At 42.7% G+C, this 14,437-nt stretch overlaps 1 protein-coding gene across 1 annotated transcript in view; it reads right to left on the bottom strand.

Moving 5' to 3' along the window:
* Nucleotides 1-3,344: 3,344 nt before the first annotated feature.
* LOC141258294 (calpain-8-like) overlaps nt 3,345-14,437 on the bottom strand; it is a 61,152-nt gene continuing 50,059 nt past the window's right edge. Inside the window, exon 21 of the mRNA XM_073673301.1 lies at nt 3,345-4,427. Within this exon, the coding sequence (XP_073529402.1) occupies nt 4,404-4,427 (24 nt within the window). The 3' untranslated portion in view covers nt 3,345-4,403. The remainder of the gene's footprint in view (nt 4,428-14,437) is intronic.

Genomic DNA, 14,437 nt, shown 5'->3' with positions numbered 1-14,437 from the left:
TGAGGAAGAGGAGGAGGAAAAACAGGAGCTAGTTTCCTGCGCTATAGGTGGTACTACCTGCACAACTGTCATACCGTCTGTTCAGCATGGATGGGCTGAGGACAGGGAGGAGGAGGAGGATGAGGAGGAGAGCATGGTCAGTTTTCCTCTTGGTGAGTACACGTAAGTCTTGCCTGTTAGCAGTCTGGCATACATGGCTGAGTTTCTATTACGCTGCCTTTCCCGTGACCCTTGCGTTCTCCAAATTTTGGGTGACAGTTATTACTGGTTGGTGACACTTCTAGACCCATGCTACTTTCTGTCTCTTATTCCCAAGCCAGACAGGCCTAATAAAATGGGGCAGAACCAGAATGCCCTTGTTGTGGAATTATTAAAAAAATTCCCATCTGAAAACGCTGGCGGCAGAGGTCACAGTTCGTTGGACAACCAAGGAGTACAGGCGAGAGAGACACAAATGCAATCCAGCAGAGTCAGGGGAACACTGTCAAAGTTCTGGGACAGTTTTCTCAGACCCTCCCATCGCACAGGCCGTGAGGTGCGGGGTACTCTCACAAGGAGGGAAAAGTTTCAGAAGATGACAAGGGAGTACCCTGCCGACCGTACTAACGTCCTCCATGATTCCTCTGTGTCTTATAATTATTGGGTATCCAAGCTTGACACGTGGCATGAACTGGCTCTCTACACCTTGGAGGTCCTGGCCTGCCCCGCTGATAGCGTTTTGTCAGAGCGGGTTGTTAGTACCGCTGGTGGAATTATAACCGATAGGCGCATCCGCCTGTCAACTGAAAATGCTTACAGGCTGACTCTTATAAAAATGAACAAGGGCTGGATTGGGAAACTTCGCAACACCACCGAATGATAGCAGCGTAACATAAATTCAAATACAGTGTCTTTTTTTTGGGAGGTCTAACATGCACCTCTATCTTCACACCCAGACATGGGTATATGCTTCCTGATTTTGTCTATTTGCTCTTGTCCTCCTCCTTCTCCTCATCCTCAACCACCATATCACCACCATATCTACAATATCACCATATTTACGTCTCTTGCAAGGGACATTGGAGTGCCTCCAAATTGTTAGCAGTCATTGCATTCACTGCATAGGCTAACAGTATGGGAGACCCACTTCCTAATAATGGGAACATTGTTTTCATGAGGCGCTCCGACCTCTACGTCTCTTACAAGGGGCATTGGAGTTCCTCCAAATTTTTGGCAGCTGTTGCATTCACTGCATAGGCAAACAGTATGGGAGACCCACTCCTTTTCAATGGGAATATGTCATTACTGTGACTCAGCTCTGTGTCTTTAAATTGTTAGTGGGGTTTTTCCTACATTTTGGTAGCTGTTGGACTCACTACATACCCTATAACTGTATGGCAGACCCTCTCCTTTCTAATGGGAACATGTCGTTACTGTGGCCCAGCTCTATGTGTCTTTAAATTGTTATTGGGGGCTTTCCCAAATTTTGGCAGCCCTTGCAGTCACTGCTTGGGGATTACCATTGTAGGAGACCCACTTCTTTATAATGGGAACATTTTTTTTTACTGAGATCCTCCTCTATGCCTCTTCCACGGGGTATCGGGGTGCGTCCAAATTTTTGGCAGCCCTTGCAGTCACTGCATATGCAATAACAGTATAGGAGACCCACTCTTCAATAATGGGAAAAAACAAAGCATAGCCGACTGCTGGCCCTTTAAGAATAGTAAGGGCCATCTGATGGCCCTCTAAAAATAGTGTTTGTGACTTTCAGAGTTCCTCCTTCATAAATGAAACAGGATGTGTCTGATCATGTCTCACACACCACATGGCCAGATAAGGTAGTAAAATGTTAAAATGACATTTTTCATCGTTGAAAGCAATGCAAAAGTGTACAAACACATCAAAAACGCTACGAGTGATCATAGCCCAAGGTGTGGAGGAACATTTTTGTTTTTGCATATTTATTTTGCCTTATATACAAGTCATTACCCTGGAGAGGATGTTCCTTAACATATTTCCCAGGAAAATCCATTTTGGTTTTGGTTTTGTATGTTTTATTGTGAGTCCATAAAAGTGGCTTAATACCTCTGACAACGTTGTTGACAGCATTGACCTGGATGTCAGAGCTGCTTCCAGGGGTCTTCCCCATGCTGTTCCCATGTCATGTGAACACCGTTCCCATCGATTTGGGCAATTTTTAGGCCCTCTGCAGACCGCCGGGAGGGCCGCTGGAAAAATGCTCGAGTTTCCCATAGACTTACATTGGGCTTGTTACTCGGACCGAGCACTCGAGCATTCCAATTTGCTCGACCCGAGCATTTTAGTACTCGCTGATCACTAGTCATGAACCCGCAATTGCTTTATCAATTGCACTATTCTATGCAATACTTAAAGACTACTTTAACATTAATGATCTATCCTTAGGGTTAAGTCATTCATTTGTGATCGGCCGGGGTCCAAAAGCCGGCACCCCCGCCAATCAGCTGTTATTGGTGTCGGCAGCAGCCGCCCGGAAGTATTCACTTGCAGCGCTGCTCCGTCTTCTGATAGTTACCGCTGCAGGGTACTACACATCCGCCTCCTATTGATTTGAATAGGAGGTGTATGTGCAGTACCCTGCATCGGCCACTACCAGAATATGGAGCAGCTTGGCAAGTGAGTACTTCCAACTGGCCGCTGCCACCACCGATGACAGCTGATCGGCAGGGGTGCCAGGTGTCAGACCCCAGCCGACCACACATTGATGACCTATCCTAAGAGCCACAAGCTGTGAATCATAGGAGCCCCATTATGGCGTCAATGGGAGTCTTCAGAAGGCTGTATGGAGTGGGCACTAGAGATGAGCGGACCCGTGGATGTTTGGGTTCTGGTACCCGACCTAACTTTAGTCCAAAGCTTGGTTTGTGTACCAGAACTGTACTTGAACCCCATTGAAATCAATGGAGACCCGACTTTGGAGCTGGAAAATCTCTCACTCTCTCTTTCTCTCTCCATGTGCGAAGTTCAGCACCAGACACTAGATGTCTAGTACGAACCCCGAACTTTGCAGTTCCGGTTTGCTCATCTCTAGTGGGCACAACTCCTGAGCTGGCTCCATACACCCATTACTGGCATAGGACATAGCTGTACGATCTCTTTTGGGAATGGATTATATCAAGAGAAATAAGAATTACAACTCGTGTACCGTGATATGTAGAGGCCAAATGATTGCAAATTTGTAATGACTCCCCATTACAAAAATTATCTTTAGCCCAAAATACAGGCATTTAAGTAAAAAAAATTCCTCAAAGGAGTCCTTTAAAACATAACCGCTTCCCTTTAAGGGAATATTCAATAATAAGTGATTGTTTCATCTTCATAATAGATACAGACCATGCTACGCATTTATTGAAATATTTGGACAGCTTTATAACATACAGATGTGTCACACTACAGTATATTATGCGGTTATATCACAGGTCTCTGCTGCCCAGGGGGTAGATATAAGGGGTGCAAAGGAAGAAGTCACATCCTGTTGCCTGGAGGTGACAGAAGGGCTGAAAGCCACATAAGACACCAATATAACAGACGGAACATAATAGGAGGGAGTTCTGCAGTTTATTTCTGTAGACCCCGCAGGACAATTTTTGTGCAGATGACTGCTTCTTCGAGTGTCCGTGCGACATGGTGTATGTGTGTGCTAGAGAGAAGCGAATCAAATTATTGTTGTATTTTTAAAAATTTTCTGAACCCATCAAATTTAAACAATTTAATATTGGCTTTGCGTGAATCAACTAAGTCGGCCACAATTTTACACTTTGCAGAAGATTGCATCAGCGAGAGAAGGATCACAGGACCTCAGGTGTGGCTGGGCATGCTTACCCATAATACTTTACAGCTATGACATCACATGATATAACACAGTCAATCAGGACAGACTACCACAGCCTGTATAAAAGCAGAGGCAAGGAGTGCAGCAGCCATTTTCTGGTGAATCTGGATAGTGAGAGGACGTCACAGCTTGAAGCATAGCCATAGAAATAGGGAGAGAAAGCTATAAAACACTGGAGAAACTGTACAGATAGTGTGACAGCACAGCAGTGAAGATTAGTGGTTGAGGAAAAAGAATAATGCAGATTTAATTTATAGGAGAGTCGCTGCGTTACCGATTACGATCATTACTAAGGTTATGTTTGCGTTAAAGAGCTTGAAAGGGGTTGAATACCATGCTAGGAGACCTCAGTTCTATAAACATCCTTGGAGAATTTGGAGCACTTTTAATTTCCAGGACAAGTTCAGTTCAGCTAGTAAATCAGAATTGTTAAAGATTCGCTCATCTCTAGTGGGTACTCCTGTATTTCTACATGTGTAGCTGTATTTGTGTGTGGATGGGGCCCTATGTCTGAGAGATTGAAATTCTTCATGCTTTTTTTCCCCTTTCTCCTTCAAATCAGTCCAGTACAGATCCACTGTCGAGAAAAAAGAGACGATAACAGTCAATGGTCGGGGGCAGTAATTTCTTGCAATAAAGACATTGCCTCGTGTGGTTCATCCATGACATTACATTAGTAATTAGACATTACATTAGTCATGAAGGAAATATGATATTTCTTCCACTCACTGGTAAAAATCTTGTAGAACTAAGCCATTATTATCCACTAATATAGGCCTAAACAGCACCACTCTTGTTCTTAGGCTATGTCTGGTATTGCAGCTAATCATTTACTTGAATACCGGTCACAGCCTATGGCCACGTTCACACGGCAGTAGTTTGGTCAGTATTTTACACCTATGTACAGTACAGACCAAAAGTTTGGACACACCTTCTCATTTAAAGATTTTTCTGTATTTTCATGACTATGAAAATTGTACATTCACACTGAAGGCATCAAAACTATGAATTAACACATGTGGAATTATATACTTAACAAAAAAGTGTGAAACAACTGAAAATATGTCTTATAATCTAGGTTCTTCAAAGTAGCCACCTTTTGCTTTGATGACTGCTTTGCACACTCTTGGCATTCTCTTGATGAGCTTCAAGAGGTAGTCACCGGAAATGATCTTCCAACAATCTTGAAGGAGTTCCCAGAGATGCTTAGCACTTGTTGGCCCTTTTGCCTTCACTCTGCGGTCAAGCTCACCCCAAACCATCTCGATTGGGTTCAGGTCTGGTGACTGTGGAGGTCAGGTCATCTGGCGTAGCACCCCATCACTCTACTTCTTGGTCAAATAGCCCTTACACAGCCTGGAGGTGTGGTTGGGGTCATTGTTCTGTTGAAAAATAAATGATGGTCCAACTAAACGCAAACCGGATGGAATAGCATGCCGCTGCAAGATGCTGTGGTAGCCATGCTGGTTCAGTATGCCTTCAATTTTGAATAAACCCCCAACAGTGTCACCAGAAAAGCACCCCCACACCATCATACCTCCTCCTCCATGCTTCACAGTGGGAACCAGGCATGTAGAGTCCATCCATTCACCTTTTCTGCGTCGCACAAAGAGACGGTGGTTGGAACCAAAGATCTCAAATTTGGACTCATCAGACCAAAGCACAGATTTCCACTGGTCTAATGTCCATTCCTTGTGTTCTTTAGCCCAAACAAGTCTATTCTGCTTGTTGCCTGTCCTTAGCAGTGGTTTCCTAGCAGCTATTTTACCATGAAGGCCTGCTGCACAAAGTCTCCTCTTAACAGTTGTTGAAGAGATGTGTCTGCTGCTAGAACTCTGTGTGGCATTGACCTGGTCTCTAATCTGAGCTGCTGTTAACCTGCGATTTCTGAGGCTGGTGACTCGGATAAACTTATCCTCAGAAGCAGAGGTGACTCTTGGTCTTCCTTTCCTGGGGCGGTCCTCATGTGAGCCAGTTTCTTTGTAGCGCTTGATGGTTTTTGCAACTGCACTTGGGGACACTTTCAAAGTTTGCCCAATTTTTCGGACTGACTGACCTTCATTTCTTAATGTTGGCTACTCGTTTTTCTTTACTTAGCTGCTTTTTTCTTGCCATAATACAAATTCTAACAGTCTATTCAGTAGGACTATCAGCTGTGTATCCACCTGACTTCTGCACAACACAACTGATGGTCCCAACCCCATTTATAAGGCAAGAAATCCCACTTATTAAACCTGACAGGGCACACCTGTGAAGTGAAAACCATTTCCGGTGACTACCTCTTGAAGCTCATCAAGAGAATGCCAAGAGTGTGCAAAGCAGTCATCAAAGCAAAAGGTGGCTACTTTGAAGAACCTAGAATATAAGACATATTTTCAGTTGTTTCACACTTTTTTGTTAAGTATATAATTCCACATGTGTTAATTCATAGTTTTGATGCCTTCAGTGTGAATGTACAATTTTCAAAGTCATGAAAATACAGAAAAAACTTTAAATGAGAAGGTGTGTCCAAACTTTTGGTCTGTACTGTATTTGTAAGCCAAAACCAGGAGTGGATGATAAATGCAGAAGTGGTGATGTGTTTCTATTATACTTTTCCTGATTGTTCCTCTCCTGGTTTTGGCTTACAATAGTAACATAGTTTTTAAGGTTGAAGGAAGACTAAGTCCATCTAGTTCAACCCATAGCCTAACATGTTGATCCAGAGGAAGCCAAAAAAAAAACATGTGGCAAACACTAAGCTCCACATTGGGGGAAAAAATTCCTTCCTGACTCCATACGACAATCAGACTAGTTCCTCGGATCAATGCCCTATCAAGGATCTAGTATATATAACCTGTAATATTATACTTTTCAAGAAAGGCATCCATGCCCTTCTTAAATTTTAGTAGTGAATCACTCATTACAACATCATGCGGCAGAGAGTTTCATAGTCTCACTGCTCTTACAGTAAAGAATCCCCGTCTGTGATTATGATTAACCACTTCGCACCAGAGCCTGTTTTTGCCTTCGTGACCGGGCCAATTTTTTCAATTATGACCACTGTCACTTTATGAGGTAATTACTCTGGAATGCGTCAACGGATTCCCCTGATTCTGAGAATGTTTTTTTGTGACATATTGTACTTCATGATACTGGTAAAATTTCTTCGATATCACTTGTGTTTATTTGTGAAAAAATCGGAAATTTGGTGAAAATTTTGAAAATTTTGCAATTTTCAAACTTTGAATTTTCATGCCCTTAAATCAGAGAGATATGTCACACAAAATAGTTAATAAATAACATTTCCCACATGTCTACTTCACATCAGCACAATTTTGGAACCAACATTTTTTTTTGTTAGGAAGTTCTAAGGGTTAAAAGTTGACCAGCGATTTCTCATTTTTACAACAAAATTTACAAAAACATTTTTTTAGGGACCACATCTTATTTGAAGTGACTTTGAGGGGCCTTTATGACAGAAAATACCCAAAAGTGATACCATTCTAAAAACGTTACCCCTCAAGGTGCTCAAAACCACATTCAAGAAGTTTATTAACCCTTCAGGTGCTTCACAGGAATTTTTGGAATGTGGAAGAAAACAATGAACATTTAACTTTTTTTCACAAAACTGCTATTTTAACCTCAAATTTTTAATTTTCACAAGGGCAGCCAGAAAAAATGGACCCCAAAATGTGTTGTGCAATTTCTCCTGTGCACCCTGATATCCCATATGTGGTGCAAAGCCACTGTTTGGGCGCACGGCATGGCTTGGAAGGTAAGGAGCGCCATTTGACTTTTGGAATGGAAATTTGACTGGAATGGATAGCGGACGCCATGTTGCATTTGGAGAGCCCCTGAGGTGCCTAAACAGTGGAAACCCCCAACAAGTGACCCCATTTTGGAAACTAGACCCCTCAAGGAACTTATCTAGATGTGTGGTGAGCACCTTGAACCCCCAGGGGCTTCACAGAATTTTATAATGTTGAAGTGTGAAAATAAAAAAACACATTTTTAACACAAAACTGCTACTTTAGCCTCAAATTTTTAATTTTCACAAGGGCAGCCAGAAAAAGTGGACCGCAAAATGTGTTGTGCAATTTCTCCTGAGCACGCTGATACCCCATATGTGGTGCAAAACCACTGTTTGGGCGCACGGCATGGCTCGGAAGGTAAGGAGCGCCATTTGACTTTTGGAATGGAAATTTGGCTGGAATCGATAGCGGACGCCATGTTGCATTTGGAGAGCCCCTGAGATGCCTAAACAGTGGAAACCCCCAACAAGTGACCCCATTTTGGAAACTAGACCCCTCAAGGAACTTATCTAGATGTGTGGTAAGCACCTTGAACCCCCAGGGGCTTCACAGAATTTTATAATGTTGAAGTGTGAAAATAAAAAAACACATTTTTAACACAAAACTGCTACTTTAGCCTCAAATTTTTAATTTTCACAAGGGCAGCCAGAAAAAATGGACCCCAAAATGTGTTGTGCAATTTCTCCTGAGCACGCTGATACCCCATATGTGGTGCAAAACCACTGTTTGGGCGCACGGCATGGCTCGGAAGGTAAGGAGCGCCATTTGACTTTTGGAATGGAAATTTGGCTGGAATCGATAGCGGACGCCATGTTGACACCCCTCTGGGAATTCATCTATGGGTTTAGTGACCATTTTAACTCAATGGATGATTTCCAGAAACAAGCACGCAATGGAAGGTTTAGATTCTGGAGAACCCCCCCTGAAAATTAAGTGAGCTCTACTCGAATGTGTCATTCACTAAATGAACCAAATGTTTGAATGACAAATTGGGATACATTTTTACAGTTTAAAAACGTGGTTCTGTGTGGAAGATTTTAAAGCAGTCAGTGACGCATAAGGCTGGCAATGATGGGCATTGTGGGCAATAGTAGCGGGTATCACGCCTCATTCCTGTCTTAGTACATACACGACATCTTTTCTGGGGGTTCCTTCTTGTTTCCGTTGCTGGAATAAGTGCAATAAAATGTCGCTCAGTGAGTCTTTTCACATCCTCAGATTCTAATGGATGAGCGGGGCTAACACTTTGAAAGACAAGATTTTCAATTACCTTTTATTGATAATCAAGAAAATGATCTGAATTTCCTGCTTTTTTGTACAACACAAAAGAATTGTATGTGGCCACCTGAAACAAATAAATAACCAACTTTTTATACCAGGTATAGGACTTTCTTGATACCTGGTATGGCTGTAGAACCTGGTCTGCAAGGTCCACACCCCCCATGTGTTTGTTGTAGTCAATGACTGACACAGGTTTTTGCTTCGGAGTGGTGGATCCTAGTTCTACAATGGCCCTTGTGGCATCTGTGTGGATCGAGCTGAGGACAAAAATATCCCTCTTATCCCTATATTTCAGGGCAAGCAGCTCTCCGTTGCGTACAGCCCCTGACTGCCCCTTTTGGAACTTTTGGTTGACCAATGGTTGTGGAAACCCCTGACGGTTTTTACGAATGGTCCCACAAGCCCCGATGTTGTGTTCAACCAGACTTTTAAATAGGGGTATGCTGGTGTAATAATTGTCCACATATAGATTGTAGCCTTTTTGAAAAAATGGACTTATCAGCTCCCAAACAATTTTTCCAGATGTCCCCAGATAAGTAAGGCATCCTGGTGGGTTTAGTTGGCTATCTTTCCCCTCGTATATGCGAAAAGCGGATGTGTATCCGGTTGAACTTTCGCACATTTTATAGATCTTTATTCCAAACCTTGCCCTTTTAGATGGGATAAATTGCTTGAGGTGCAGTCTTCCTTTGAATTTTACAAGGGACTCATCTATAGAAATATTTTGTGTTGGGGTGTAGAGCCTTAAGAATTTTTCTGACAAATTTTCAATGATGGGTCTAATTTTATATAACCTGTCATGTTCTGGGGCATTTCTGGGCAGGCATTGACTATTGTCGTTAAAATGCCAAAACCGCATGAGCATTTCATAACGGGTCCTAGGCAGAACGACTGAAAACATAGGGGTGGCTTGAACAGGGTGGTTGGACCAGTAGGATCGAATGCTCGTTTTTTAACAAGCCCCATGGCAAATGTAAGTCCTAAAAATTGTTTTATTTCCGGGACATTAGTTCGTGTCCATAAATTTGCCCTAGCATAGTAAGATCGGGGATTCTGGCTTATGAATTGGGATGCATATAAATTTGTTTGCATGACAATATGCTCTAGCAAGCTGTCTGTAAAAAACAAATTAAAAAAATGAATTGGTCCAAAATCTTCCACCTCCACATTTATACCAGGAATGGCGTTGAAATCAGGGCTGAATGGAGCAGCCGAATCCGAAGCCTCCCATCTGGGAAATGCTAGATCATGTGGCAAAACCCCTTGTACACTGGCGTGCGCCAATTCACTAGTAGCAGGGACAGCGCTTGTACTGGGCAGTGTTCTCTGATTTGGAGACGTTTCTCCAGTAGCGCTATTTGCCCCTATTGCTGTACTGGTCCTTGGGCTTGAGGATGGACAAGAATCACTGCTCATTTCTGAGCTCTCAGTGTCACCGCTACTAAAGCCCTCAAAATCCATATCTCCATCTGAGATTGCACTGTCATCACTATCAGAACACAGCAGGGCATACACCTCTTCTGCAGTATAAGTCTGACGGGCCATTTTATTTTTATATTTTTTAACTGGACTGAACGGACCGGACTGAACGGACAGGACCGGACTGGACTGACCGGACTCACTGACTGACCGGACTCACGGACTGACAGGACTGACTTATCTGACAGGACTGACTGACTGACAGGACTGACTGACTGACAGGACTGACTGATCTGACAGGGCTGACTGATCTGACAGGGCTGACTGATCTGACAGGACAGACTGATCTGACAGGACTGACTGACAGGACTGAATGATCTGACAGGACTGACTGATCTGACAGGGCTGACTGACTGACAGGACTGACTGATCTGACAGGACTGACTGACTGACAGGACTGACTGATCTGACAGGACTGACTAATCTGACAGACTCACTAACCCTAACCTTACTTTCTTTTTGATTTTTTTTTTCACTTTCCCAGTGGCAAGGCTGACACAGCTCTTGTCACAGTGTTTCTCCTCTGCTCTCTCACTGAGATCGGAGGAGAAAATGTATTTATCAGCCAGATCGCCCGGGAAAGTTTGTTGCTAAAACAAACTTCCCTGGTGATCTCTCTGATTGGCTGGTGTGACGCTGACATCATCGAGACCTGATGCCACATGTCAGAGCTATCGCTCTGAACCGGTACTGCAGCGCTAGCAGGACCCTGGGGGTCCTGAGCGCTGCGGGACCACCCACCGTTTTTAAACGTCGGCACTGCACAGAGCCCAGCAAGCGCCGACGTTTATGTACAGTGGGCGGTCGGGAACCGGTTAAACCTTCTTTCCTCCAGACATAGAAGATGCCCCCTTGTCCCCGTCTCTGGCCTCAGAGTAAAAAGATCAGTAGAAAGGTCTTTGTACTGTCCCCTCATATACTTGTACATAGTAATAAGATCACCCCTAAGCCTTCTTTTTTCCACAGTAAATAACCCCAAGTGTAATAACCGGTCTTGGTATTGCAGACCCCCCAGTCCTCTAATAACCTTGGTCGCTCTTCTCTGCACCCGCTCTAGTTCAGCTATGTCTTTCTTATACACCGGAGACCAGAACTGTACACAGTATTCTAAGTGTGGTCGCACTAATGACTTGTATAGAGGTAAAATTATGTTCTCCTCATGAGCATCTATACCTCTTTTAATGCATCCCATTATTTTATTTGCCTTTGCAGCAGCTGCCTGACACTGGCCACTAAACGTGAGCTTGTCATCCACCAATACACCCAGGTCTTTTTCAGTGACAGTTTTGCCCAGTGTTTAACAATTAAGCATATAATTATATATTTTATTTCCTCTGCCCAAGTGCATTACCTTACATTTATATCCATTAAAGCTCATTTGCCATTTATCAGCCCAAGCTTCTAGTTTACATAGATCCTCCTGTAATATAAAATTGTCCTCCTCTGTATTGATTACCCTGCAGAGTTTAGTGTCATCTGCAAATATTGAAATACTGCTCTGTATGCCCCCTACAAGGTCATTAATAAATATGTTAAAAAGAAGCGGTCCCAATACTGACCCCTGTGGTACCCCTGTGGTACCCCACTGTTAACTGAGACCCAGTCTGAGTGTTTTCCATTAATAACCACCCTTTGTTTCCTATCACTGAGCCAGTTCTTAACCCACATGCATATATTTTCCCCTATCCCCATTCTTCTCATTTTATGTATCAACCTTTTGTGTGGAACCGTATCAAAAGCTTTTGAAAAGTCCATATACACAACATCCACTGCATTTCCTTGGTCCAGTCCGGAACTTACCTCTTCATAAAAACTGATCAGATTACTTTGAAAGGAACGGTCCTTCGTAAACTCATGTTGATATTGGGTCATGAAGTTATTCTTCTTCAGATACTCTATTATAGCATCTCTTAGGAAACCCTCCAGGATTTTACCCACAGTAGAGGTTAAGCTTACTGGCCTATAATTTCCAAGTTCAGTTATTGTCCCCTTTTTGAATATTGGCACCACATTTGCTATACGCCAGTCCTTTGGTACAGACCCTGTTATTATGGAATCTTTAAAGATTAAAAATAATGGTCTATCTATGACGTTACTTAATTCCTGCAGTACTCGCGGGTGTATTCCATCCGGCCCGGGGATTTGTCAACTTTAGTGATTTTTAGACGCCGCCGTACTTCCTGCTGGGTTAAGCAAGTGACATTTAATGGAGAATTTTTGTTATCATGTTTTCTGTCATGTGATTTTCTTGTGTAAATACTGTTGAAAAAAAATCATTTAGCATATTGGCTTTTTCCTCACCCTCATCCACCATTTCAACCAGACTATTTTTAACGGGTCCAACACTATAATTTTTTAGTTTTTTACTATTTATGTAGTTAAAGAATATTTTGGGGTTATTTTTACTTTCTCTGGCAATGAGACTCTGTCTCAATCTTTGCTGCCTTGATTTGTTTTTTACAGAATTTATTTAATTTTCTATATTTATTTAATGCCTCATCTCTACCTACTTGCTTTAGTTCTCTAAATGCTTTTTTTGTCACTTATTGCACCCATTACAGCTCTATTTAGCCATAGTGGTTTCCTCCTATTTCTAGCATGTTTATTCCCATAGGGTATATATTGTGCACAGGTCCTATTCAGGATGCTAATAAATGTCTCCCATTTGCTTTGTGTAGTTTTATGTTTCAGGATATTGTCCCAGTTTATTGCACTAAGATCATCTCTCAACCGTAGGAAATTTACCTTCCTGAAGTTTAGTGTCCTTGTAACCCCTCTACTACACATCTTATTAAAGGTTACATGAAAACGTATTATTTTGTGATCACTATTACCCAAGTGACCCCCAACTCGTATATTTGATATGCGGTCTGGCCTGTTGGATAATATTAGGTCTAGCAGTGCCCCCCTTCTTGTTGGGTCCTGAACCAGTTGTGAAAGGTAATTGTCTCTCATAGTTGTCAAAAACCTATTACCTTTGCTTGAACTACAGGTTTCTGTTCCTCAATGTATTTCAGGGTAGTTGAAGTCCTACATAATAATGACTTCTCCTTGAGTCGCTGCTTCATCTATTTGCTTTATGAGGATATTCTCCGCTGCTTCCATTATTCTTGGAGACTTATAACAAACCCCTATCAGTTATTTATTATTTATTATTTTTTTCCCCCTTCCCTTATCTCCACCCACAGGGACTCTACATTTTCATTAGAGTCACATATATTCTCACGCAAGGGTTTTAAGGATGATTTCACATATAAACACACACCTCCCCCCTTGCTTGTTTTGTACGGTCATTTCTGAACAGACTATAGCCCTGTAAATTAACTGCCCAGTCATGGCTCTCGTCCAGCTATGTCTCAGATATCCCCACCATGTCATAATTATTTTCCAACAAAATTAATTCTAATTCCTCCATTTTGTTGGTGAGGCTTCTGCTATTAGTGTACATGCATTTTATGTATCTCTATGTACCTCTATTCCTTTTTACTATATTGACTGTTCTAACCCCACCCCCAATTTCTTTATTTGTGCCCAGATCACTATCTGCACTATCTTCCCCACCTATAAAATAAATACCTCCCCCCCCAATCCCTAGTTTAAACACTCCTCCAACCTTCTAGCCATTTTCTCTCCCAGCACAGCTGCACCCTCCCCATTGAAGTGCAGCCCGTCCCTAGCGTAGAATCTGTAGAAAACTGAGAAGTCAGACCAGTTCTCCAGGAACCCAAACCCCTCCTTCTTACACCAGTTCCTGAGCCACTTATTTATCTCCCTAATCTCCCATTGCCTCTCTGGCATGGCACAGGTAGTATTTCAGAGAATACCACCTTGGAGGTCCTTGCTTTAAGCTTGCAGCCTAATTCCCTGAAATCATCTTTAAGGATCTTCCACCTACCTCTAACTTTGTCATTTGTGCCAATGTGCACCATGACCGCTGGGTCCTCACCAGCCCCTCCCAAACACTGATGTAAAAAGTTGACCAAATACTGAACGTGTGGCTGTGGCCTTTGGACAGTGGACAACAGTGACACAA

Source organism: Phyllobates terribilis, unplaced genomic scaffold (genome assembly GCF_046119375.1).
Source record: "Phyllobates terribilis strain yellow unplaced genomic scaffold, ASM4611937v1 Scaffold_3__8_contigs__length_932513732, whole genome shotgun sequence".
NCBI classification, from domain to species: domain Eukaryota; kingdom Metazoa; phylum Chordata; class Amphibia; order Anura; family Dendrobatidae; genus Phyllobates; species Phyllobates terribilis.
Note: the sequence above shows the minus strand (reverse complement) of the source record. Positions and strands in the feature narration are given on the sequence as shown.